Source organism: Rhinichthys klamathensis, unplaced genomic scaffold (assembly GCF_029890125.1).
Source record: "Rhinichthys klamathensis goyatoka isolate OS25496 unplaced genomic scaffold, OSU_Roscu_1.1 h1tg000184l_1, whole genome shotgun sequence".
NCBI classification, from domain to species: domain Eukaryota; kingdom Metazoa; phylum Chordata; class Actinopteri; order Cypriniformes; family Leuciscidae; genus Rhinichthys; species Rhinichthys klamathensis.
This window is the reverse complement of record NW_026606712.1, coordinates 681079-708672: the sequence shown is the minus strand read 5'-3', so window position 1 is coordinate 708672 and position 27594 is coordinate 681079. Positions and strand designations below refer to the sequence as shown.

Sequence of the window (27594 nt, the reverse complement as noted above, 5' to 3'; positions counted from 1 at the left end):
TTAATTTATTCCTGTGATGGCAAAGCTAAATTTATAGCATCATTACTCTAGCCTTTAGTGTCCTTCAGAAATCATTCTAATATGATGATTTGGGCGGCAGTGATAATGGGCGGCAGTGGCTCAGTGGTACATGTAGGTTGTCTACAAACCAGAAGGTTGGTGGTTCAATCCCCGGTTCCACCGGGCCAAGTGTCGATGTGTCCATGAGCAAGACACCTAACCCCAGCTGCTGGATGGCGCCTTGCATGGCTGACACCGCCATCGGTGTGTGAATGTGAGGCAAAATGTAAAGCACTTTGGTGGCCATTGGGTCTGTGAAAGCGCTATATAAATGGAGTCCATTTACCATTTGTTGCTTAAGAAATATTTCTGATTATCATCGATGTTGAAACAGTTGTGCTGCTTAATATTTTGCAATAACTGTGAATTTGTGAAGAATAGAAAGTTCAAAAGAGCAGCATTTATTGGAAATAGAATTCTTTTTTTATCAATCTAATGTGTCCTTGATGAATAAAAATATTAGTTTCTTTCAAATGCCATTTTCTTCAAATATGTTTATTTTAAATGCCAAATCAACTTTTTACATAACTATATAGTTGTATTCCTCACTTTTAAAATGCAACTAATTGTGGCTCTGATAAAAATAAAATAACTTTTTGTTCGAAATCCACAAAAAAAAAATCCCAAATCTTGCTTTGTCTCAACAGGTTTAGAGGCTTCACGAAATCAAACATTGAATCAACACCATTTTTACACACCTTTGATATAGAAGACACCCTTATCTACAGCGAAACCCCGCCCTCTTTTAGGAAGACCACCTCTCGTAAGCTTTTAGTTGGAGAACGTGTCAAACGTTTGGTGATTCCATGTTTCAGATATTGCACTTTATATACAGTACCCAATAACATTATGGAAACTGAATATATAAGTTATTGTTTAGGATGCATGGCACTTTATAGCTCTCTAAATATAATACATGCAACGTAACCTTTTTCATTTTTATACAACACTGATACCCTTCAATCAGTTTCATTCCAGCTGATAAATTAACACGTAATATTCCAAATGAAAGTGAAATCACAATCGACATATTCTTGTACAGAAGTTCACAGAACGGTACTACCTATGAACATTGTCACACCACTTCAGTTTGAAGAGCAGTGCCAGTCATCCACATGATAAACCAATGACATCGCACTTGGACTCTTGCTCGGCAGCGTTTCAGTAAATTGGCACCTGGTAGGTTTGGCCGGTGGGGTCCAGGTTTTCAGTGAAGGGTGGGCTCTGGTATGTGTCGCCGGGCTCGGTGCTTGTGACGGTGGGGTAGGGCTGGACGGGAGGGTTGCCATCGATGTGCTCTGTTGTGAACAGGGTCATATCGGTCCCTAGCAGGTACTTCTGCACCGCTCTTACAGTCGAACCAGCCTGAAATACAAAGAGAAAGCAACTAAAAGTCATGGATTACTATCAAACTCTAGCCTGGATGCCAGCCGAACTTAGCCCCGCCCACAACATTTGAGAAGCAAGTATGCCCGAACCAAAGCTGTTCGGACCAATCAAATTGTCCGGGCGGGCTTTATACGATGATGGACAGATGATCAACAGTAACGTAATCATCCACGTCACCAAAGAGTGCTTGGGTTGAATTCGTTTACAACAAAGTATGGCTGCCGCTGGAGAATTTAGATGTGTAGATTCAGCCATCCCGTCTGTTATAAGATGTAGACAGTGCATTCATTTTAAAAGAGGAACAGAGAAACGCGATCAAGGCATTTGTCGATCGGAAAGATGTTTTTGCCGTCCTTCCTACGGGATTCGGTCTATCCAATTGAGTGCAGAGGCATTTTTTTTCCTGGTTCGGTTGAAACACACCCCATAATCACAGCCCAATGGAGCAGTATCAGACTCACATTCTGACTAGAATCTGAGTATGACGACGTCAGGCTAATCAAACTCTCTTTAAAAATAACAACTCTCAACTCTGACCACTTTTCCTGCTCTCAAAGCACTACAGAAATATTGGTGACAAACTATTCTAGTACTTGGCATTTAGTTTTGTATTTTTGTCATATGGCTAAAGTTGTATCCTTAGCAACATAACTGTAAAAAAAAGTTGTTGCCTTAAATTTTTAAGCACAATCAACTTGGATGTTTAAGTCATTTCAACTTAAATTACATTAAACTGACTTTAAAAATTAGTATAATCTTGTATAACATAAAAAAAGTCAAAAATTGCTTAACTTATTTTGATGAGTTAAAGCAATGTAAAAACATATGTTGTCATAACTTATTAACCATAATTTTATACAGTGATGCTGAAACATCACAGTATTATCAAAACAACATTTGCAGGTCCTTGCAAGAAACATGAATTAAACATTTACAGTATATAATATATATATGTAATAAACAAAATAAAATAATCGTTTATGTAACGATTTCTAAAAATCACAGACGAGATAAACATTTCACTCTTGTAAGTAACTGTAAGAAATAGCCAATGTCTTTCACTGCTTCTCTCACATCAGGACACAGCACCAAACACTATTCTTATCCTCATTCATAGCCAGGGAAAAGGAAGTAATTCTATTACATGTTCCCAATCCCCTGAGGGCTGAAACCAGTATGTAGAGCAAGCTAATGTCGATGAGATAGGTCATGATTTAACAACTTCCTCAAGTACTCAACTCAAAATGGATTTGTATTCTGCAAGAACGGCGATCACTCTCATAAAATGACAGTAAAATGTGTTTTCATTTCCATTTTCTCATTTACCCAGGTGAAGATGGAGAAGAAGGAGAAGGTTATGGCAGCTCTGGCAGCATCCGCTCCCTGATTTAATGGCAGCTCATCTGGGGTGGTGCGCTGCCATTGGTTGGCCAAGAAGCAGAAACAAACAAACCACAAAAATGCCCAGAAACCTGTAATCATGTACAAAATAATATTAGACTAATGACAATATAGTTCACTGCCCCCGTGTTTACATAAATAGACAAAATCACAAATAAAAGTGACAATGTCTGAAGGCAATACAGTTACTTCTGTGGAGATTATGAATCGTTGCCAGACCCCGTAAATAATTCAGCACTTAAAAATAGCATGCAGTCACAGAAAGTCTGAGTCTGTTTTTACTTGCTCTCATTGTTTACCTGAAAATCCAATGTCCAGCATCACTGCCTTCTTTCTGTCTTTAATACTGCTGATTTGTTGGAACTTCACGTCAAGGATAATGAAGAAAATGCAGGCTAGAAATGCTATGAGCCCAATGGTGGTCCCATAGTTGCAGGCATCGTTGTTCTTGTTGAAAACGCAATAGAGCCTCTCGCTGCCATGGTTGACGTAGCCTTCATTTATTATGGATCCAAACACCACTATTGAGAAGATCTGCAGGAGAAAAGATACGCATGACTTAATGCTGTGTTTTTATGATAATGCTGTTAAAACCCTTTGTAAATGACATTAAACATTTAATACTATTACATTAAATACTATTGTGTAAAGGCAGTTGATATGAAATGACAAGCAGTGACAGAAGCTTACACTGTCACATGTTATACTTCATCTTCTAAAATGATAATTTTTTTTATCATTTTTGTAGAATTATAGTTACAGTTTTATATTAATCGAGAGACTATATTTGTACTTTAAAAAATATAGTAACCATAAAAACTTTATTTAAAATGTGTCAAATATGTAAAATGGTGACCAGTTACAACAGATAAAATATACGCATTTTCATTTCTGCATATATAAAGTATACATACATTTTAACTAAAATATTGATGTTGATAAAATGGACACATTTTTTAACTCCCTGGTTATACATACCTTGGGTCTGTGGAGAATATACACTCACCGGCCACTTTATTAGGTACCCCATGCTAGTAACGGGTTGGACCCCCTTTTGCCTTCAGAACTGCCTCAATTCTTCGTGGCATAGATTCAACAAGGTGCTGGAAGCATTCCTCAGGGAGTTTGGTCCATATTGACATGATGGCATCACACAGTTGCCGCAGATTTGTCGGCTGCACATCCATGATGCGAATCTCCCGTTCCACCACATCCCAAAGATGCTCTATTGGGTTGAGAGATCTGGTGACTGTGGAGGCCATTTTAGTACAGTGAACTCATTGTCATGTTCAAGAAACCAATTTGAAATGATTAGAGCTTTGTGACATGGTGGAAGTAGCCATCAGAGGATGGGTACATGGTGGCCATAAAGGGATGAACATGGTCAGAAACAATGCTCAGGTAGGCCGTGGCATTTAAACGATGCCCAATTGGCACTAAGGGGCCTAAAGTGTGCCAGGAAAACATCCCCCACACCATTACACCACCACCACCAGCCTGCACAGTGGTAACAAGGCATGATGGTTCCATGTTCTCATTCTGTTTACGCCAAATTCTGACTCTAACATCTGAATGTCTCAACAGAAATCGAGACTCATCAGACCAGGCAACATTTTTCCAGTCTTCAACTGTTCAATTTTGGTGAGCTCTTGCAAATTGTAGCCTCTTTTTCCTATTTGTAGTGGAGATGAGTGGTACCCGGTGGAGTCTTCTGCTGTTGTAGCCCATCCGCCTCAAGGTTGTGCGTGTTGTGGCTTCACAAATGCTTTGCTGCATACCTCGGTTGTAACGAGTGGTTATTTCAGTCACTGTTGCCCTTCTATCAGCTCGAACCAGTCTGGCCATTCTCCTCTGACCTCTGGCATCAACAAGGCATTTCCGCCCACAGAACTGCCGCTCACTGGATGTTTTTTCTTTTTCGGACCATTCTCTGTAAACCCTAGAGATGGTTGTGCGTGAAAATCCCAGTAGATTAGCAGTTTCTGAAATACTCAGACCAGCCCTTCTGGCACCAACAATCATGCCACGTTCAAAGTCACTCAAATCAACTTTCTTCCCCATACTGATGCTCGGTTTGAACTGCAGGAGATTGTCTTGACCATGTCTACATGCCTAAATGCACTGAGTTGCCGCCATGTGATTGGCTGCTTAGAAATTAAGTGTTAACGAGCAGTTGGACAGGTGTACCTAATAAAGTGGCTGGTGAGTGTATATATATATATATATATATATATATATATATATATATATATAAACATTTTTCATTACATTTCTAACTATTAAACTATTTCAAACTTACTAACAATAAGCATTATATAATGTTGTATTGATAGCTAATGTTCTTAATTAAAGCTATTATAAAGTGTCTATCTTTTTTAAATGTTTCAATTACAAAATGAAACAGAAAGATAAACTTACACAGTCATAATGATATTCACTTTATGACCATATCAATGCTATTAAATTAACATTGTGTAGGCCTACTGCAAATGTTCTAAATCAATATTTTCCTTTTCTAGGACAAAATGTCCTGTTCTGTATGAAATCTTTTATTTCTGAAAATATTTATATAGGCTAATACCTATTTTACACGGAATAAAACAAAATTTGACTGAAAGAGAATTTTATTGCACAAAGCCATAATCCACGTGATGTGTGTGTCTGATGCAAAAATGGAAGTAACAGTACATGAGCGTATAGTAAAGCAACAACCAATCAGAATCGAGGAGCCGGTCATATAGAAGCAGACTGTGGCTGCAGATCAAAACCTAGTGGGCTGCCTATCTAAACAGCATTTCTGAGCAACATTAATGCTCAAAATGAGACACTCGCTTATATTTTTGATACACTATAGTGATGCTCTTACTGAAAAAAAAAAACTATATTGCATTAAAGAGAAACGTTCATCAATTTAGGCTCTATACATAGGTATATAGCCTATATGAAGTCACGTCTACGTGATAATAGGCCTATTGATAAATATAATATAATGCTATTATAAACGAATTCATCTCACAATAATAAACGAAACAACACAAAAGATTCAAGAATGAGCGCGTGTATTTAGGCTATTCATGCTTCTATATGTTATTATTCTGAATCACATGAGTAATCTCGTCATCAGAGGCAAATACGCTTCGTGACATCAACACGTCAAAATTTGCAATATAAACGAAAAATAATCTTACATGTCGTAAATAAACGCATATCTACAAACGTCATATTTCCCCATTGACCTCGTTAAATTATTAAATGAGCGTGTGATGAAAACGTTATAATTATGATTTGCTCTGGGTTATTCTCACAGACTACATTTGTCTCCTCTAGGCTGACATGAATATCTGTAGGTAATTAAGTGTCTTACCCATGATAATATTCTAAGGATGGTCTGCGGCTGCTGAATAAAGGCAAAAGGGTCGAAAGCAGCCCCGGCTCTCCCAGCGCCAAATGAACCTACTCCGTCCATTTTCCTCCTACTGTTATTCAGGCTCTGGGCTCTTGGTCGAGGTAGGCAAACACACACACACTCACACACACACACACACACACACTGTCAGAGGCGTGCGCAATCTCTCTGATTCTGTGTTACATTCTCAACAGCAACATCTACTGACTAGTCTTCTCTTCGGTGTTTGGGAAAGTGGGTGGTTAAGAAGTGTGATTTCGAGTCTTCCAACCTCTTATCTGTCTTTCATCAGCAAGTCCTCTTGTGTTGGAAATTAGCATTTTCTCATAACTTTAGTCCTCACAAGACTTGTATTTGGAATAATCTTTTTTATTGTACCCCGTAATAAGTCTTTGTATTATGAAAACTGGTTTAAATTGAATATTTTTGTCTTTAGTGTATGATGGACAGTTATGGTAATATTCTCAATTACAATGATTTCTGTTTAAAAAATGCCATCCTGGTGTTTTACACAGTTGTAAGTGCCATACCTCAAAACATGGTGATATTCTTGCACACTATGTGACATCCCTCTCCATCCCAATGTTTAGGTAACCATTCTAAGAGATAATTTATGTAACAACATGCTTGTAGAAGTGTAGATTGATAGACTACCAAATCAGCTCAGATGACACTATATTTATTTTGATTTGAAGGAGATAAGAATGGGTTACCTATAGTTTTCCAATTTTCCCTGAAGTAAAAGAACTTCCATTTTAAAATAATTTACTTATAGGTCAAAATTTTATATTGGGGGAAAATTCTTGTCAATTTTGTGAGAATGACATTGAAACTGACCAAATCTCTTCTGTATGTTATTCTGTTCTCAGTTGTACAGCAAAATGTACCACATCGACATCCATGTCAACCCCTTTAGCTATGAACAAGTTCAATTTGGTGTGCTCAAGAAACATTGTACACAACACTATCTGGTTAACAACCTTTTCGGACTTGCTAAATTCTTCATTCATAAATATAGATTTTCTTATGATTGTGTCATTCTATTTGAAAACTAAATTTACAGTTTTAAGATCTTGTTCTAATGCCACTATTCTCTATCTTGGTCCTTGTAATACATTTTTTTCTCCCTACTAGTCTAGTGCAGTTTTATACTGGGAAGGGTAAAATATATCAATATAAGCATTACCCCCCCCCCCCCCCCCCCCCTCCTTCCTTTCCTCATTTTGTAAATGAGCTTAAAATTCTTGCTTCATCCCTCTGTGCTCTCTAAAATGAAAAAGCTATTACAGTAGCCAATTTTTTCCATGACCTAAGTGCCTTGTAGCTTTCTATCCCTCCTTGTAGATTTAGTTATATACACTATTATTTTATTTATTTGTGTATTTCTTTTTCTTTCATTATATTATATTTAATGAAATATAATATAATTTCAATCCTTATTTATTTTGCTTTAATGTCTATTCATTTGGATTTTCAAAATTCCACCAGTCTCATGTTATTTCTTACGGTTGTGTCAGCTAACTTCATAGGGTCTGTTCAGCTTCACCCATAGCAGGCCAAATGGAACATTTTAGGAGGCATGCAGAATATTTTGTCAATAGGATCTAGTGTTGCTTTACCCTAATGTTCTTCAGCATATTTTTTTTTGTTTCATAGCCTACAGAGCCTTTGGCATGACATTGTTTTGACTATCAAAACATACTTAGGTTCATAAAATTGTATATAAACAAATTTATATAAGACAAGGTCTAATATTTTAAGTAGAAATTGCTATTTGTGAGTAAATAAAACCCCCGAAATTACAAATGAGAAAAGTCATGTAAATACACTGGTAATAAAAAGTGTAAACCATGAAGAACACTCAGTTATTAGTATTATGGCATTTAATTATTTATAATTATGTTAATATCATGTTGCCACTCCAAGTTTCTGTAAATAAAAACTTTGAAAATAAGCAGCTTTGTCATTATAGCAAAAGTATCAGAAATATAGGGGGTCCAAATATAGTCTTTGACATTGAGGGGCCTTGGAGTCAAAAAGGTTGAGAACCACTGCTCTAAACAAACAGAAAATTTTTATTTCCAGCTGTTGAACAGAGTTCATCCAGTTACCTCTGGGCTATTTACATCCACCGAGAGCTCAACCATCCAAAAAAAAAGTATGGGCCATAACACCATACTCTTGTAGACAGACACACTCTTGATTAAAAGCACAATTTAGACATTTGTATAATGATAAATCATGATATCAATTAGAACAAAGTTTAAGTGCAAAGTCAACATGTATATGTTTATGCATGACTCCTGATTGGCACTGCAACCTGCATTTGTTGCAACAAAAATGACAGGTCCACAGAATCAGTATGCAACGTCTTTTAGCTCATGTTCATTTCAGTCACAAGAACCATCTTTCCAGCCGTCTCGCCATCGCTCATCCACCCTGCTGCAGTCAAACTCCGGCTTGCCTAACCGGATGTTGATGTCATTATGGAGACGACACAGCCACTGTGAGAGGTTGTGCCGGCTGTTAGTGTCCGGTTGATTTGTTTTCAATCTGATAAGAGACAAGATCATTGAAACACATGCTACCAAACATAAATGTAAACACTGCAATGCTTCTGCTAAAAAATGGTAGAGGACAAACATAAAAACCACAACAATAAATGATGCCAACCTTGATCTCAGGTCCTCTGCACATTCATCACACGGGAAAACCTTGGAGAAGAGGTTGATGAACTGTGTCATCTCCCCCTGCTGTTCTGTGGTCGGTGTATCGGGATAATATGCAGCCATAGTGTGAAGAAAAGACCATGAGCTCCTGCCCAGCTCCTCTCTGTCCAGAGGGCATTCAACAGGCTTAGTTTCCTCCACCGCCCTGCTCTCCTGTTCAAATATCAGATGATTGTTTACTGTAAATAGCAACTGTTGTAGCACAACATTATTGTGTTGCTCTGGCAGCTAAACTATAGTTCTTGACAAGTAACTATAACCAGTATGTAACTTGAGTTACATAATCAGATTACTTTTTCAAGTCACTAGTAAAGTAACACATTACTTTTCAAATTTACAACAAAGTATCTGAGTTACTTTTTCAAATAAGTAACGCTAGTTACCTTGTTTTCCCATTTATTGACTGATAGCTCTCTGACCCCATGCTGAGACAAATCGAAGTGGAGAGGCGTTGTGTGTAAACATGATGGTTATTTTAGTTCTAGACTAAACGTGAGCGTGCATTTACTCATCTCACTTGCACAAAAAAAGCTTCAATATTCCTCAAAATACTATGCAAACCTCCAATAACTAAATATGTTAAATAAAACTAGGGCTGTCAAATGATTAATCGTGATTAATCACATCCAAAATAAAAGGTTTTTTTACATAATATATGTGGGTGCACTGTGTATAATTATTTTATATATATAAATAGACACACATGCTTGTATATATTTAAGAAATATTTTCATGTATATACTGTATATAGATTTATATATAATTTATATTATATATAAATATAAATATTTTATATATAAATAATTTTTTTTTCTTAAATATACATGCATGTGTGTGTATTTATATATATATACAAAATTATTATACACAGTGCACCCACATATATTATGTAAAAAAAAAACTTTTATTTTGGATGTGATTAATCACGATTAATCATTTGACAGCCCTAAATAAAACATACATTTTTATGCATTTAATCTCACCTTATTGACCAATATACTTGCTTCTACCTTCGATGAATCAGTTAAACCATAAGAAAAAATAACTTGGAATAATGAATAATAAGGCGTATTATTTCACTTTTGGTGTGAAAGGGTCTTTACATTTGCCAAAAAATATAACTTTTTTGTTATAAAAAAACAAGCCCAGCCCAGGGGGAAAAAGTAATGCAAAAGTAACTTCACGCATTACTTTTCTAAAAAAAGTAACTAAGTAACGCAATTAGTTACTTTTTAAGGGAGTAGCGCAATATTGTATTGCATTACTTTTCATTGCGAACTTTCCCCAACACTGACTATAACCATGACTGGCTTCTTCTACCAATTAGTTCAGTGTAACTGGTTCCTCTAAAACAATGGTTCTCACACTTAGACACAAAGGCCCTCTGATGTTGAACACAATATTCAAAGGCACCCTCTCTCATAGGCTCAGATACTTCTGCTGTAATTAATCTGCTCGTTTTCAAACTACTTTTATTAAAAGAAACTGAGAGTATCGACATATTAAATAAATCAACCACAGTTCATTTTGTGATTCCAGAAGTTTTAAAAACTGTATGTTCCTCATTAAAAACAATAGTTACAGTGGGGATAAAAAAGAAATATGATTTCAATTTATATCTTGATTTTTTAAAGCAGTTTAATGTAAATTATTGTTAGGTTATTTTACATATTACTTATTATCATACTTTATTACATTATTATTATTATCATATTAATAATGATTAATTAATGTAAATGCTTTAAAGTCATCCTGCAACTCCTTTGGAAGTTTACTGAGGCCCACTGGTTGAGAACCACTGCAAAAAATATTGAATTTACTTATTAGTAGCCAACACATTTAGAATGTTGGCTACTATACTTGTATTAAAATCTGATTCCATTAGTCCCCCAAATAGATTAGCCTATTTATTATGAATCTACAATATTTAAGAATGTTCCACATATGGTTGAAAATACAATCATTGGCCTAGAAAGACAACATTCTGGTAGTCAAGACTACAAAAGAGGAAGGATGCCCTTCCCTCACACTCTGCAGCCGATCTGTGTGACTGTACGACTGCTTTCTTGCAAGAAAATAAACCTCAAAGACAATTGGAAATGTTTGTCTCTTATTCAGTGATAGAATTTTGTTTGCCACCAAAACATATACCATAGTTATTACTATATTTAGTGTTACTATAGTAAAACTATAGTGCAAGAGGTGAAAGATTAAAATGTAATTCTGAAATGTAAAAAATCCAAACATTTAACGTTACAATACAACTGACAAGTCGATATAAGTTCAGCAAGGATACATGTGTTTAGTTGTCATTCAATCTATTTTGTTTACACTGATGTTTTACTCCTGAGTCCTGATTCTCATTCAAAATTGTAGTTTCACTGTCACCTGCACTGAGGCTGAGGACGTCTGGTTCTGCAACTTCATCCATGATTTAAAATCCGTACACGCTCGGCACGGTTTCTTTTTTGGTTCTCCGGTAGTGGTCGGGTCTTTACTCGTACTGTCCCCAGGTGGTCTGTCAACCACGGGGAAAGGGAAACCCTCCATACCAGCGTTATTTTGCGTGGAGGATCGCGACCCGGCAGCGGCTGCCATGTTTAAACTCGCACGATGTGTTATGTACAGGCCAGGGTTGCCAGATCTCCCAGCCCAATCAAAACTAGTTCACCCCAAAATGAAAATTCTCTTCATTTACTCACCCTCAAGTTGTTCCAAACCTGTATACGTTTCTTTTTTCTGTTAAACACAAAAGAAGATATTTTAAAGAATGTTGGTCACCAAACAGTTGACGGTAGGCACTGACTTGAACTTCCGCAGTATTTCCCCCTTACGTCAATGGGTGCCATCAACTGTCTGGAAGAAAGAAACTCATACAGGTTTGGAACAACTTGAGGGTGAGTAAATGATGACAGAATTTTCATTTTTTGGGCTAACTATTATCCATTAAAATATGCCACTCACATACCCCAAGATACATCGTTTACCGCGGACTTGGCAACCTTGTGTACTTCCCATGTGAGCGAATCGTTCAGTCGGTTCTTCTCAATGAGCATACTGAATTTTTCATGAACGACGATATGTGCCTTCACCTGGCTTTACTAGAACATTATTCTACAACGATATGGAAGGGACCAAAATCCGAAGTAATTACATGCTGACGTGAAATAATCACTACATCGGTTTTGTGAAACGACTGTTCAAATGAACCGATTCGCGGAAATGAGTCGGAATTGAATTCCAACCACTGTGTTATGCATGATTGATAGGAACGTTTGTTGTCAAACATGTTGGTCTTGTATAAATTATCAACAGTATGGCAACAATGGGTAAAATATAACTGACATATCACGATAAATGTAAGCGCTATATGAAAAAGTTTTTTTTTCAGGATTTAAACATTAAAGAATTAGTTTCACACCGGAGCAATTTCTGTGCAGCACTGTGTCCACCAGCGAGTGGTGACGTCACCAGCAGTCCATGCCGCAGAGTTCGGGCTGCCTAAAACTGTAATTATCACAGCATTTACTTCTTTAAATACACGAGTGACAGTGTCTAATACTTTCTGAAGTGTTGATTTTTTATAAGTAGCCATTTGGTATGATATTTGTATTACATCACATATCAATCTGCAACAGTGTTTGATAAGTTTAATATAATTGCCTACTAGCTTAGCTTACTGACGTTACTGACAACGTAGCTAGAGAGCAGATGGACATGCTTTATTTCATGCTACTGTAATGTTCACAGGCTTCACATTAGGAAACATATCACACTTCATTGACAATGGGGATTCTGGAAAAGATAGCGGAGATAGAGAGAGAAATCTCTCGAACACAGAAGAATAAAGGTAAGTCAAGAGACCCTGGTTTAAATGTCCAATGGGCCTTTAGTTGCTTTGTATCTGTTTACTTCTTCATCGATTAAACCCTGATTGATTTCCAACTTGTTTTGCAGCAACTGAGTACCATCTGGGTTTATTGAAAGCCAAGTTAGCCAAGTACAGAGCCCAGCTTCTGGAGCCCTCAAAATCAGCTGGAGCCAAAGGTGAAGGCTTCGATGTTATGAAATCTGGCGATGCTAGAGTGGCTCTGATTGGATTCCCCTCAGTTGGCAAGGTAACAATGACACCAACTGTGCCATATTTATGATGGACAAGACATGCTCTAATTGATGTATTCTTGTAGTCTACTTTTCTCAGTTTAATGACATCAACAGCAAGTGAAGCGGCTTCATATGAGTTCACCACCTTGACCTGCATTCCAGGTGTCATTGAGGTATCATTTATGTTATAACATTTCTCTTTCCTCTCTGTTTTTGTTAATTTCTTCTTTCTGCTTATATCATTACTATTGTTATTATAGTAATTACAATATTATGATATAATATCTAGTTTTGTATGTAGTATCATATACATGTATATCTGACATGATATTGGTTTAATTTAATTTGTTAAAAAATTCAATTCTAGTACAAAGGTGCCAACATACAGCTGCTGGATTTGCCTGGTATCATTGAGGGGGCTGCACAAGGTATTTTCTTTTGTAGTGTACATTTTTAAGTGTAACATATTTTGACATTTGTTTAAATTCATGAATCTTTGTTTGAAAGGTAAGGGCAGAGGTAGACAGGTCATTGCTGTGGCCAGAACTGCAGATGTGGTCATCATGATGTTGGATGCAACTAAAGGAGAGGTTCAGAGGTGAGTTGAAATATTTTCACAGACAAGGCTTAAGCCTAGTCCCAGACTAAAATGCTTTGAGCTGTTTTAACTGAAAGCAACTCTCACTGATATATCTTAAAATAATTCTGTGCCATTGTTTGTTTCAAGATACACACCAGTAATGTTTTTTTTTTTTTTTTTTAGCAGCCAGTATTAAGCCAATGTTTTTAGTACCAGTAAGGCACGTTTATAAAAGCTACTTAAATGTCCTAATTGAACTAAGGCTTAATCCTGGCTTAATCTAAGCCCTGTCTGTGAAACCAGGCCGTAGTCTTTGGAGAATGTTTGCAATATTTGCACTATTGTTCTGTTTGATGATTGTTGTTTTGTTCTTCAGGGAACTTCTGGAAAAAGAACTTGAAACTGTTGGCATTAGACTCAACCGTCCCAAACCAAATATCTATTTTAAGGTCAGTGTTTCAGTTTGTCTATTGACTAACATGTCCTTTAAATTTAGTCAATATTGTGTAGAATATCATTCATTAATTTTAGTCCACTTTACTCTCTCTAAAATACCATATTTCTTTTTAAAGAGAATTATACTTTTTTTCAGCAAGGACGGATTGATCAAAAGTGACAGTAAAGACATAATGTTACAACATTTTTCTATTTCTGAAAAATGCTGTCATTCTAAACCTTCTTTTCATCAAAGAATCCTGACAAAAATATGAAGCAGTAAAAACTGTTTATTTTTTTCAACATTGATAGTAATAAGAAACGTTTCTTGAGCAGCAAATCATCATATTAGAATGATTTCTGAAGGATCATGTGACACTGAAGACTGGAGTAATGATGCTGAAAATTCAGCTTTGACATCACAGGAATGAATTACATTTTAAAATATATTTACATAGAAAATGGTTAACTCTTTTTACTGTATATTTGATCCAATAAAAGACGCCTTGGTGAGTATAATATACTAACACATTAAAAACATTTAAAAATCTTACCGACCCCAAACTTTTGAACAGTGGTGTATAAGCACTTATTAATCATTGTCAAACATAACGATATATCAACAAGAAGCACTACATGTATAATTGTCCTTTTGAAAAAAAAAAAAAAAAATCTGAAATACTGACACTGTTTACTGTTTAGAGACTAATAGGATTACACACAGATATACTGAAACATTACTTTTGCTTTTTATTTATTTATCTGTTCACATGTAAAATATCTGTTTTTCAGCCTAAAAAAGGTGGTGGCTTATCATACAATTCAACGGTTCCCCTCACACACTGCTCTGAGAAGCTTGTTCAGCTCATTCTTCATGAGTACAGTATCCTTTTGCCTAGTTTAGTCACTTTATTGAATTTTCCTCTAATGAAGAGCGACACGTCTACCTTAACTTGAATGCAGAAATCTTCAATGCTGAGGTTTTGTTCAGAGAGGACAGCACTCCCGATGAATTTATTGATGTCATTGTGGGCAACAGAGTGTACATGCCTTGCTTATATGTGAGTATATATTTCAATTCAAGTATCAGCCTAATGCAAAGCTTCTCAGATTTAACAGTATGTTGGCAAATTTGATTAATCTTGTTACAGGTGTACAACAAAGTGGACCAGATTTCTATAGAGGAAGTGGATCGTCTGGCCCATAGACCTAACAGTGTAGTGATCAGCTGTGGCATGAAACTGAATCTAGATTACCTCCTTGAGCAGTTGTGGGAATACCTGGCTCTGATCTGCATATACACCAAGAAGAGAGGAGGTGTGCCTTTTTGTCCTCATATTTTAGTCATTTAAAATTTTTGCAGCCTTTCACACTAGAGCAGTGCTGCTCAACCTTTTTGACTCAAAGGCCCCTCGTTGTCCAACATATTTGAAGTCCTACCTCTATTTACAGTATTTCTGCTGTAATCATGACAAAGCTGCTTGTTTTGTATTGATACATTAAGTTAATGATCCTTTTTAGCATTTTAATTGAGATTAGAGATAGATTATTGTAATCTATTAATGAGTTTTTAGTGTAAACCAAGTCTGTTTGGCATCAGATTTTGGTTTATTTTGGTATTATTTTGGCTTTCCATCCACGTGAAAAGGCTCACATTTGGTATTAAAGCATTGCGGCTAAATTTAAATCTTAACAGAAATTTGGGAAGTTCCCTTTCAAGGATTGCCATAAGAACGAGTGCTGTTTCTTTGCTGTACAGTACTTTTTACAAAGCGTTAATTTTGAAGAGGTGTAATTGTGTTCATTTCCTGTTAAAAATAAAAGCCAGTACAGTATAGATATTTTAATTTCTATAATTATTGTGTTTTTCTTCCCCTCCTTTTTTATTGTTGTGTAGCACGACCAGATTTCGGTGACCCTATAATCATGAGACGAGGAGCATCAGTTGAACATGTGGTATGTCTCTGTATTACCTGCAACTTTATTTATGTGTTACGCTGTGGTCAACCTGTGAAAAAACATACTCAGTGCACCTTTAACCAAAAATGTAAACATTTTAGAAAACCGCATTGTAGATGATGATGAAGTGTTGTGCACTGTGTAAAAATGTACCTGAATATGTGCATTTATATTCTATATGCTGTCTTAACTAAATCTTCATCATACTGTATACTATAGTGGCCAAAAGGGATATCCGGAGGGGATATTTGTTTTTAATGACCCTACAAGTTTGATGAAACCATCAAAATATGAGGAAAATATTTAAAACATCAGGGAAGAACAAAACATTACACTTGGTTAAGGTATTTATGACAAAATAGGGAAACTACAGCTACTGATTTTATTTTATTATGCAAAAAAACCAAAAAGCTCACAGGAAAAAGCATAGTTTGACTACAACATAGTGTTTAATATTTTGTTGCATCATAATTTCTTAATATGACAGCCTGGCCCAAAGTTATATCCATCAATTTGGCATGTTTCATTGCCTTATACATTGACTTCAAGCACAACTACTCAATAAGCTTACAAAAGCTTTAACACATTTTTAACAATATTTGAATAAAGTGTGAAGATGTAAATTTTCCGAGGCCGGACATCACTTTTGGCCACTTCTGTATATGTCAATTACTTGTATGAACTCATGCTTGCGCCTCTTACTTCTTCCAGTGTCACAGAATTCACAGGACATTAGCTAGCCAGTTCAAGTACGCTCTTGTCTGGGTAAGATTCTCTTTCACCTGTAGTGAAACATAGTCTTGCTTTTGTTCCGTATGTGCTTTTTCTTCAACAACTACTGTCTTTTTGGATCATAGGGAACAAGCACAAAGTACAGTCCTCAGAGAGTAGGACTGACACACATCATGGAACACGAGGATGTCATTCAGATCGTGAAGAAATAAAATCTAGTCTTCGGATCCTCTACAGTATCAACAGAACATTTGATACATGCACAACAGAACATTTTTCTGTTAACAACTGCAGTGTTTCGCAGAACTTCATGGAAGAACCTGTGGTCAGTCATTGAAAAGTGATTATTTTGTTTATGAAAAACATCCTGACAAAACCCATTCAAATAAATATTCAGATTTTTGTTCTTATTTGTGCCTTTCATAATGTTTTTTTTAATAAACTGAATTGGACATGTACAGTAAGGAATAAAAGTCTGAGACTACTTGAAAAATCTGGCATTCAAAAAAAAGGAGAAAAAAGAAGAAATGTGATATTTCAGACATATTTCATATTCTGCACTTTTCTAGGTCACTAACCAAATTTGTGACATTGATCATGTGAACTACTCCTTGCAGACAGTCAGCACAACTAGACAGAAAATAGATGTATAATACATATATAAAAGCCATTGAAAATGTATAAGACTACCAGGGTAAAGTGACGAAAGAAAAGAGTTTCAACACAAAGCAATGACTGTCATTAAGATTTGCAGATAGATTGCTCCAATCCTGTGTCAGCTGTATTTTACAATCCCATAAAACTAACATGACAGGCTTCAATGATCATAGTTCATTCTTATTTGAAGCACTTAGACAAGAACACTTGTCCAGAATCCATACTAGATGAAGATAGCAAGAGAAGATCATGTTCCTCTAAGGAGTAGCAGATTATGTTGAACTTCAACACTACAATTTATCACCAGGTAGGTCTTTTATGGTGTATTAGTTAACCATTTAAATCATTGTTAAGGGTTAATTGCATCTGTAATGGCCCAGGTGATGAGATTGTGATGCACATATCCAAGGAAGATTTACAAATGTTTTTTTTAAATGTAGCGTATCCAGTGTAAAACTTACATTTGTGCATTGTAATAAAGTGTGGTTATATGGTGAAGACTTTATATGATTGCAGCACACCAGTAAGTTCAACTCACAACTTAAACATGGGTGGTGATTCAGAAGCACTCTTTATTTCACAAGATGTTAACTGTTAGCTTTCTGTATTTATCTGAAAACCTAGAGCTGCCTACTCTATTCATTACAGAAAACTAGCATAATAGATGACATTAAATATGCATGCTGAGGCACTAGGGCTGTACAACACAACAGACAAGTGTGGAGTGGGGAATTATCAAGCCATTGGAAGGCTGTTCCACTTCAGGCTTGATGGGGCTTTGTGTAATTAGCCCACATTTCAAAACGCTAAAATGATGAGCAGGATGGCAAGAAACTGTTTTGGAATAACTTGAGGATTGACGTTTCTATGCTGGAGTTACTTTGAATGAGTTCGGATGGAAAGATAATGGTAAGAAGGACGAGTGCAGTTCCAATGCGCTTGTAAACATGACACTTGATGCTGGGGCCATATGGTGGTGTGTGTGTGTGTGTGTGTGTGTGTGTGTGTGTGTGTGTGTGTGTGTGTGTGTGTGTGTGTGTGAGTGCTCTAAGCCGGTACTGTGTACTTCAGCTTACTTCATTCTGATATTCTGCACCATTTACTGCTGTGCTGACCGTGAGGTTTTGAACAGGCTACTGGAATATTTTGAATACTGCAGTCTGACATTGTGACCTAAAATGTAGCTAAACTTTTATTTAGCTATTTGTAACTTAAAGAAGGAAGCTCCTTAAGACCATTTCATTTTTTTTTTCTAGTTGAGCAAATGTATTTGGGCCATTCCACCGAATGGGTGACATTTGCTTGTTGTAACTCTTCAAAATTTACTTGATTTTTTATCTTTTTTCAACACTGAATCTGACACTACACATATTTAACTATTCAAAATGTGTATTGGTCAATCTCAGGCAACTTTATTATTATTTTTTTTACCAGGTTTAAGCAGAAGATGGACGCATATTTTCTCAGTCCTGTTACCGAAACTTATGTGCCATTTAAAAAGCATGTTTAAAAACACAAATTTAATAAAAAACACAAAGCCATTTTTTCATTTTAAAGAAGACAGAACCCTCAAATTTATAATTGTTTTAATAATTTAATTTATTAAACTATTGTATAAATGATGGACCAAACAAAACTGATAAAAACACTGGTTTAACCTTATTTTTTTAGAAAAAAGAAAAAAATAGTAACAGGAATGAACACTTGGTAACAGGAATGAACACTTGGGTAACAGGAATGAGTGTCCATATGTGTGTGTGTGAGAGAGAGTGTAGATGACTGTGTGTGCATACGATTTGTGTTGAAGTGGTGTACTATGCGCTAGTAGTACTTCACAGAGAATGAGGTGGAAAGAGAAAGAAGGAGAGAGAGAAGAAGAGACTTTTTTTTGACTTTTTAAAGCAATTTATTCCATCATTAAAAAAAAAAACTTTTTTAACATCTAAAAAACATAATTTTTATCAAAACATTACCATTTAAAAAAGAGATCTTCCCCTTCTATAAAAATTAAACTTTTGTTTACACACCATTTCTTCTCAAACATTAGGAGATTACAATGCATTTTATGAAATTCATATTCTAATCTTACCCTGGATTCAACCAAGGCCTTAAATAGATTAACCATATTAACTTTTTGTCCTTCCATTTCAATTCTATAAGCTTTCCAAATGGCTAATTTTGCTTGACCAACCAAAAAATTAGAAAAAGTACAGATTTCCCACTTATCGCGAGAATACTTACAACCAAAAATAAACACTGTTTTTGAAAAAATTATTCCTAAACTGCTCAAAATTCTATCCAAAACATTAAAAAGTGGAGATAATTTACAACATTCACAGAAAACATGAAAAACTGTGTCAAGTTCATTGCACAAAGTACAAAAAGAAGAATCTGAATATTCACATTTAAACAAAAAAACTTTTGTTGGTAATGCACAATGCAAAATCAAAATGCACAATGCAAAAAAAGAGAGAAGAAGAGAGGGAGGGAGAAAAAAGGAAGTTAAGACAAAAAGGGGGAAAAAGAAAGGGTTGCGGGTGTGTTTCGCTCCTTTCATTGCAATATGCCATAGGTGGGTGTTTCTGGCACCTGCACAGTATGGGTTCTCTCCATCTTCAACAAAATATAAGAAAGACAAAGACAAAACGTTTAAGTCAGCTCGTGGTGGACTAGCTTCCTGGAAGTATGGTTCATATTGTAAAAGAAATGCTAATGTCTACATTATAAGTAATTGCAACCTTAAAACTCATAATTCAGGTGAATAGTATTATATCAACTAATATTTACAGTATTAAATCAACAAAACAGAGGACTCTACTCACTCCTGTTACTTTAACTCACTCCTGTTATTTTTCATATAAGCAACAGGTCTGAAAGTAACAGGATTGAGTTTTTAAGCAAAAAAGTCATCAAATACATGGCATATGGCCACATAACATACATGCTAATAGCACAAGGACACTGAGCAATGTCTAGTGACTTACCAAAAGTTTATATTTTTAAAATAAACAAATAAAATCTAAGAAATAATTTAGGTAACAGGACAGTGTGTTGAGATTGACCTTCTCAGTCATAGTTACAATTTCATCAAATATACAGAAATTAAAAAGAGAGGACTTACTTATGGTCTTCCCATTGCCTTCAGAAGATCCAGATGATGCAACTTCCTGTTGAAAATGTGTCTTGTGGAATATTCCAAGTTTTTCAGAGCCCCCTAATAATTACCCTGGATGTGTTAGGGTAACAGGACTGAGTGAAAACCCAGAGACACGACTAAATTTTGTATTTTATCTAAAATATTAGATAAAATAATTTTTTCTCATGAAAAAAAACAAACATTTTAAAGCATAGATTGGATATAAAGTCACACAACAATGCAAACAAATGAAGATTTCTGAAGGATTTTAATCATCATATTTCATGGCAAATTTTAGAGATAGAGAGTGGAGAATGCAGAAAATGCCATTTTTTTGTGTTTTATGTAGTTTTTATTAATGTTTTTAATTATACATTTTAAATTTGTAGTTAGCTTAATGTGCAGGACATTTAGCTTAATAATAAAATGTCTTTTAGAGTTTCATGCAATTTTATACATTTAATGTCCTGGGGATAGAAATGTCACCCTTTCGGTGGAATGGCTCGTTCTGGTTCTCGAATCTGATTGGCTGAGAGCATTTTCCAGCTGTGCGATATTTCCCCAGTATCAGCACAGGAACGTTACACCATTTGTATCACTCCACTTACATCGACTGTCATGATTGTCAAGCAAATCCACCAATTTTTATTTATTTTTAATTGTTTTTTAAATAGGCCTACTACTACTGTTGTGTCATGAAATGTAGTTCTAATAGTTTTTTAGGCAAGAATGCAGGTATTTAGACCTCAAAATTATGTTACTCATATATAAACATAGCGCATATTTGACAATTTGTTTCGACCTTTTCGGAGATTGAGCTCCAGACCATCAGCGGCCATTTAGCGCTCATGTACCCGCAGACAACACCTTCATCTCGGCCAGTCCTTCAAGAATTTGCGGCTGGCTCTTATGTAGATAGTGGTTAACCCTTTATGGCACAACGCTGCCATATGGCAACAATTAATTTCTACTCCTGTCCTTGTTATTCAGGAATTAAAAGGGCAGGCCTTAATGTTTTTAAGTTAAAAAAATACTTTGAATGTCCCTCGAAAACTCTTTTTCCCACTGTCACCCTCACAAGGAGACACCTGTTGAAGTGCCCAGAAATTGCTCTGTCCGAAAAAGCTGCAGTCCGGCGTTTTTCCTCTTTGTCGCCATCTCTGTTCGAAATCTGCAATTGCAGTCATTCGCGGAATTATCAACTTTACGTGAGTTGTACTTCAACACCCTCGACACGGCACAGCGCGGATGAACACAATGTTTGAGGAGACTGTGCAGGCTGTAAGTTATCATATCACACAAAACCAATGCAAATTATACTTTGTTCTCAAATTGTTAATGTTAACAACGTCAGCATTGCGTGACTACATGTAATGTCCTTCCGATATGTATCCTTGTTTTCACATGGGCCCGGTTGCAGTCTCTTTTTTTCTGTAGCCACTCCGAAGTCCGAACGAAGTCTTTTGGATTTTACAGCGGGTGAATCTGTTGTCACTGGTGATTGTCGTTTGAACCTTTCTGGATCCGCCATCAAATTGATAAGTTTAATTATATCAAGTGCTGTGAGAAAAGGCTATAAATCTCCACCTCCAGCATCCTCACTCGCAATATAGCCTACTAGCCGAGACTCCTTCTTTATGTGTACAGATGTGACGTAATGACGCAAAGACATGCTCAAATCTCCCGCGGAAATCCACCAGTACCACTGGAATTAAAAACATTATTACAAGCTTGCCGCTTTGAATCGAGCTAAGGCAAGCAGAGAGTTTTTAACACTGGCTGGTTATGTATTTTCTCAAATATGTATTTTGGATAATTTTTAACCCCCAAAAAGCTACGGACTGCAGCTTTAACCCAATTTCTAAAGATCTCTTCTCAAGGGGGATTTTTGCAGAATCTTTGATAAGTAAATTAGATATTTTGATTCACAAATCAACTTTGTCTAACATAGTTTTACTGAGAAAATTTTCAGTAAAACTATGTTAGACAAAGTTGATTTGACAGGGCGGGACGTGACGGGCACGTGATCGGCTTGGAATGCATTTTCAATTTGCACATTGAATTTGGCTACATTCATTGCGCGACACTTAATGAAAATGCAATAGCAAGAGCCTTAAATGTGAGTGTAAATGCAATTAAGAAAAATAACATTTAAATGATCATTTTGCTACAGTTTTTGCTTGAACATGTTAGACATATCTGAGCATTTCTGTAATACATTTTCATTTTGTAACTTATAAAGCGTTAAAATCAGTATTCAATTTACATATTAAAACTATAGTGTATGAAATGGCAAATGTAAATTATATAAATGATTTTTCATTTTCTTTTTGCACAAACGTCGCACAAATGTAATGAAAATGTAAATTTAAATACAGAAATGCATTGCCATTTTACATATTGCATTGTCATTTTGCATATTACATTTCAAATTAAATATTGCTACCCAAATGCTTCCATAGATATGGCTGTATATCAGCAGGCTGTGATTACCTACGTCATACGGCACTCGTGCCTACGGCCAAATAACAACAGTGCTGATAGACAGCCATATCAATCGCAATATCACAGCAATATCTGCTGTGATATTGCTCACAGACAAGCCCAGTGAAATAAACTGCATGACCTTGAAGTTTTCAAAAAGTTAGTGAAATTAATTGCTTTATTCTTGATCGCAGTTTTAACTAGTGTTAATAATTGCCCAGTTGGACAATAAGACTCAATAGAAAGATGATGGTTTTGATTGTTTTACTCTCATATTTTATAGAGGGCCAAATAGGTCATGTGACTACTACAGTATTTAAAGCATGGAAGGTGCTGAGACGAGCTATAGGAAATGATTACAAAGTAGAAGTGCTTTTGACACACAATAAAATGTATTGTTATAAGACACAGGATGAGGGAAGTTAATGAGTATAACAATATTTTATTCAAAATGACCAACATTGATGTTTGCATATGGAATAACTGAGGTAGACATTTCATTTCATGAGGTTCCCGTGTGGTGTTACAAACAGTAGTGCAATTTATTTCACACATGACGTTTATCTCAAACTCTCTTCTTTAAAGAGCCTTTGCTGCCCCCTGGTGATTTACCAGTAGAAAATGTGTGAAAAGGCTTCTCAATAAGACAAGGACCTGGCTGCAGCCTGCAGATCGGGGCGGGGCTGCATCTGGAGTGGGGCTGCACGTGTCGTCCCGCCCCTCGCTTACTCTGATTGGCTCTGTCGTCTTTCATAGGCGTACGCGATTGAAAATGTGTTAGTATTTGGTGTAGGAAGGAGTAGGCTACATGTCATTTAAAAAACTGGAAAAGCTGTGCAGTTTCACAGAGCCTTCATTATAATGCACAGATGGGGAGAAAAGAAAAAGAAAAAGAAAAAAAAGATGGTCTTTAGGCGAACGCACAAACGACCCCACAACACTTCAAAAGCAAGCAAGCAAGCAAGACATAGAAAGACGAAAAGATGCACTGTCCAGCTGGGTTAGACAGACAAAGACAGAGACAGACTAGAGAGAGAGGCACATCAACTTAACTTTATTGTTCTTTGCTGATATCAAACTTGGAGAGGAGAGAACACAAGTCTACCGTTCCCGCAATTCACTCTCATGGTGTTTTTCTCTCTCTCTTTTCGTGACCAAAGGGATAGTTCCGCTTAATTTTCTCATTGATGTTGTAAACTTTGATTGAGGCGCTTCCTCCCACGAGGGGGAGGCGGGGCCTTGAGTAATTTGCGAGGCCCTACTACCATAGACTGTAAAAAACAACTTGCGTAGTGTGCGTGGGCTAGTAGGGCATAGGTATAGGGCTGATCGGCTCTGGGTCTTCAGTAGCCTAGCCTGGAGGAATTAATTATGAATTAATTAGGCTAAATAATTTATGATATTTTGAGTATTTCATATCACCAGAAAGGAAATTAAAATTATGTATCAGTATCGTTATCAGTAACATGACAAAGACAGCATAGTTGCAGAAGGTGTTATTGGTCATGCAGTTGTATGATAACTAAATAACACTGCAATAGGATAATATGTCTGCCATGTTATATGGGTGTTTATGAAGCTATAGGCCTAAATATCAGACTTTTTGCTACACTTTATTTCAGAAAAACAATCTGTTCGTCGTTATTTTAAAGTGACAAAATCGAGAACTTGTGATCTGTAGGCTACTGGAGCCTTCACGTGCTATGGAAAAGATGATATTTTCCACTTGTGAACTGGTATTTACCAGTGTGTTGTGTTCAAGTGCTTTTGTTGTCGTAATGTGGTGAAAGATGGACTCACAGATCCAGACCTGTTATTTGGCTAAAACAATTTTAGATTATTACTAGGAAGCTCCTATTGACTGCTAGCTAGCATCTGCTCTGGGTAGGTAACCCATGTGCATTTTCCACGTCGGCTTTTGGAATTTACCATATTTACTATAGCACGTGAAGGCTCCATACTACCTGCCATAATTCGGAAAGAACGCGCCTAGAGTCTGTTCCTATAATGAACGCAACTTTCATGCGCATCTGACTGACAGATAAACACAGCACATTTTTTTATTTTTTTTTAAAATCTGTGCTGTTGTTAAAGGGTTAGTTCACCCAAAAATGAAAATTATGTCATTAATGACTCACCCTCATGTCGTTCCAAGCCCGTAAGACCTCCGTTCATCTTCGGAACACAGTTTAAGATATTTTAGATTTAGTCCGAGAGTTTTCTGTCCCTCCATTGAAAATGTATGTACGGTATACGGTCCTTGTCCAGAAAGGAAATACAGACATCATCAAAGTAGTCCATGTGACATCAGTGGGTTAGTTAGAATGTTTTGAAGCATCGAAAATACATTTTGGTCCAAAAATAACAAAAACTACGACTTTATTGAGCATTGTATTGTCTTCCGGTTCTGTTGTCAATACGCGTTCAGTGACGCTGATGATGTAAGACGCTGCTGACGTGTATCTGGTGCGCCCGAGCTTCGTTTACAGTCTGAGGGAGACGCACGCTGTAAACAAAACAATCTTCGCAAACATGTCTAAGGATTTCGACACAGAGGAAGACTTGCATTTTTTTGCCTAGCCATATTTATTTGAACCCGAATACACGGACGCACCGGATAACACGTCAGCAGCGTCTTACGTCATCAGCATTCATTTGTGAATTTGACTGATCTAAAAGATTAAACTTGCAGTTGCTAACAACTCAGTGATTCAATAATGCAGACATAGCGAGTTAAGTTAACAAACTGAATTTGACACAGATTCTCAGATTAAGTGTGCTCTAGACTGAGCTCAACCTATTTAAGATCTTATTTACACTGAACAGTATTATAAACGCAACACTTTTGTTTTTGCCCCCATTTTTCATGAGCTGAACTCAAAGATCTAAGACTTTTTCTATGTACACAAAAGGCCTATTTCTCTCAAATATTGTTCGCAAATCTGTCTAAATCTGTGTTAGTGAGCACTTCTCCTTTGCCGAGATAATCCATCCACCTCACAGGTGTGGCATATCAAGATGCTGATTAGACAGGTGTGCCTTAGGCTGGCCACAATAAAAGGCCACTCTTTTGGCCAAATTATCTGGGGCGGAGGGGGGGGGGGGGGGACCCCCCTGAAAAAGAAAAAGAAAAAAAAGAAAAAGGGTTGTTGATTGTGGCCTGTGGAATGTTGGTCCACTCCTCTTCAATAGCCTGGTTAAAACCAGACCATTCTCAGTTGTAACTGAGTTATGGTCTGGCAAAGCGTCATAGACAAATCATTTCCAGAGGGGCGTCACCAATGGACGTTGCGGTTTAGACCTAAAACCAATCAGAGCAATGAAGGAGATGACGTATGCAGGGCGGCAGAGAATCTTCGAGTGTTGTTCTTTGCTCGGTTTTTAACAAAAAGGAAACGCTCAAATCGCTTAAAACAGACGCGATAGCTGATTCGAACGAGTGATGTTCGACGGCGGCATCCATCTTTGTAATGTAGGCTACAAAATCTGCTTCAAAATCCCAGCGCTGTCGTCATCATGTAAAGCCCGCCCCAACGTTTCTGATTGGTGCCTTGATTTCGACAGATTGGAAATGGGCTTGAATGAGCTCTTTGCCAGACTAACTTTCAGAGCAAATCTAAATTTGCCGGAAGTTTTCTGGGTTTTCCCAGGCTACTTCAATGGCTGTGCGAAGTGATATTGGCAGGACCTGGAACTCGCTGTCGTATACGCCGATCCAGAGCATCCCAAACATGCTCAATGGGTGACATGTCCGGTGACATGCTGCAACATGAGGTGATGGTCGTGGATGAATGGCACAACAATGGGCCTCAGGATCTCGTCACGTATCTCTGTGCATTCAAAATGCCATCAATAAAATGCACCTGTGTTCGTTGTCCATAACATACGCCTGCCCATAATATAACCCCACCGCCACCATGGGCCACTCGATCCACAACGTTGACATCAGCAAACCGCTCAGCCAATATCTAGCAACTTCGCACAGCCATTGAAGAGGAGTGGACCAACATTCCACAGGTCACAATCAACAACCTTTTTTTTTTCAGAGGGGTCCCCCCAGTCTAATCAGCATCTTGATATGCCACACCTGTGAGGTGGATGGATTATCTCGGCAAAGGAGAAGTGCTCACTAACACAGATTTAGACCGATTTGTGAACAATATGAGAGAAATAGGCCTTTTGTGTACATAGAAAAAGTCTTAGATCTTTGAGTTCAGCTCGTGAAAAATGGGGGCAAAAACAAGAGTGTTGCGTTTATAATTTTGTTCAGTGTATGTGGCTTTAGACACCTCTCTTTTACAGTTTTGTAAATTGATTGATGACATTCGCTTTGACATCCATGCACTTCTTTGATCTACATCCACTACGAACACTATTTTCTATCAAGTATTCCTATTGAAGACGAATTAACCAATCAGAGTAAGTATGGGGCGGGGCGACATGTGCAGTGCATTGGATGGTTGTGGTTTGTTATTGCTGTGATGTCATGTGAGTGACAGGTTGTCCTGCCCTCACGCCAGTA

General features: G+C 36.8%; 4 protein-coding genes across 4 annotated transcripts in view; 2 read left to right on the top strand and 2 right to left on the bottom strand.

The window, feature by feature from the left end:
• Nucleotides 1–487: 487 nt before the first annotated feature.
• syngr3a (synaptogyrin 3a) lies at nt 488–6455 on the bottom strand. Its single transcript, XM_056261620.1, has 4 exons — nt 6215–6455; nt 3150–3384; nt 2776–2921; nt 488–1425 (listed from the first exon to the last, which is right to left on the bottom strand). The coding sequence occupies exons 1-4, from the start codon at nt 6314–6316 to the stop codon at nt 1222–1224; spliced, it is 687 nt and encodes a 228-aa protein (XP_056117595.1). The 5' UTR covers nt 6317–6455; the 3' UTR covers nt 488–1221.
• Nucleotides 6456–8308: 1853 nt separating this feature from the next.
• gfer (growth factor, augmenter of liver regeneration (ERV1 homolog, S. cerevisiae)) lies at nt 8309–11588 on the bottom strand. Its single transcript, XM_056261700.1, has 3 exons — nt 11374–11588; nt 8930–9138; nt 8309–8809 (listed from the first exon to the last, which is right to left on the bottom strand). The coding sequence occupies exons 1-3, from the start codon at nt 11581–11583 to the stop codon at nt 8647–8649; spliced, it is 582 nt and encodes a 193-aa protein (XP_056117675.1). The 5' UTR covers nt 11584–11588; the 3' UTR covers nt 8309–8646.
• Nucleotides 11589–12369: 781 nt separating this feature from the next.
• Nucleotides 12370–17205, top strand: drg2 (developmentally regulated GTP binding protein 2). Its single transcript, XM_056261619.1, has 13 exons — nt 12370–12494; nt 12736–12835; nt 12943–13103; nt 13173–13262; nt 13457–13517; nt 13597–13687; nt 14046–14118; nt 14897–14987; nt 15068–15165; nt 15256–15421; nt 16002–16060; nt 16775–16828; nt 16921–17205. Exons 2-13 carry the CDS (start codon nt 12772–12774, stop codon nt 17005–17007), a joined length of 1095 nt encoding a protein of 364 aa, XP_056117594.1. The 5' UTR covers nt 12370–12494; nt 12736–12771; the 3' UTR covers nt 17008–17205.
• A 288-nt stretch (nt 17206–17493) lies between these two features.
• The window catches only part of myo15aa (myosin XVAa), a 69377-nt gene continuing 59276 nt past the window's right edge, over nt 17494–27594 (top strand). Inside the window, exon 1 of the mRNA XM_056261618.1 lies at nt 17494–17759. Within this exon, the coding sequence (XP_056117593.1) occupies nt 17727–17759 (33 nt within the window). The 5' untranslated portion in view covers nt 17494–17726. The remainder of the gene's footprint in view (nt 17760–27594) is intronic.

Excerpts from the sequence above, each read along its gene's own strand:
- gfer (XM_056261700.1), bottom strand. The coding sequence starts at position 11,583 with ATGGCAGCCGCTGCCGGGTCGCGATCCTCCACGCAAAATAACGCTGGT. Across the intron at positions 9,139-11,373 it reads CGTCCTCAGCCTCAGTGCAG|GAGAGCAGGGCGGTGGAGGA; the intron begins GTGACAGTGAAA and ends ATATTTGAACAG. Across the intron at positions 8,810-8,929 it reads GCAGAGGACCTGAGATCAAG|ATTGAAAACAAATCAACCGG; the intron begins GTTGGCATCATT and ends GTCTCTTATCAG.
- drg2 (XM_056261619.1), top strand. The coding sequence starts at position 12,772 with ATGGGGATTCTGGAAAAGATAGCGGAGATAGAGAGAGAAATCTCTCGA. Across the intron at positions 13,688-14,045 it reads ACTAAAGGAGAGGTTCAGAG|GGAACTTCTGGAAAAAGAAC; the intron begins GTGAGTTGAAAT and ends TTTGTTCTTCAG. Across the intron at positions 16,829-16,920 it reads TCAAGTACGCTCTTGTCTGG|GGAACAAGCACAAAGTACAG; the intron begins GTAAGATTCTCT and ends TTTGGATCATAG.
- syngr3a (XM_056261620.1), bottom strand. The coding sequence starts at position 6,316 with ATGGACGGAGTAGGTTCATTTGGCGCTGGGAGAGCCGGGGCTGCTTTC. Across the intron at positions 3,385-6,214 it reads TCCTTAGAATATTATCATGG|ATCTTCTCAATAGTGGTGTT; the intron begins GTAAGACACTTA and ends TTTCTCCTGCAG. Across the intron at positions 2,922-3,149 it reads GCTGGACATTGGATTTTCAG|GTTTCTGGGCATTTTTGTGG; the intron begins GTAAACAATGAG and ends ACATGATTACAG.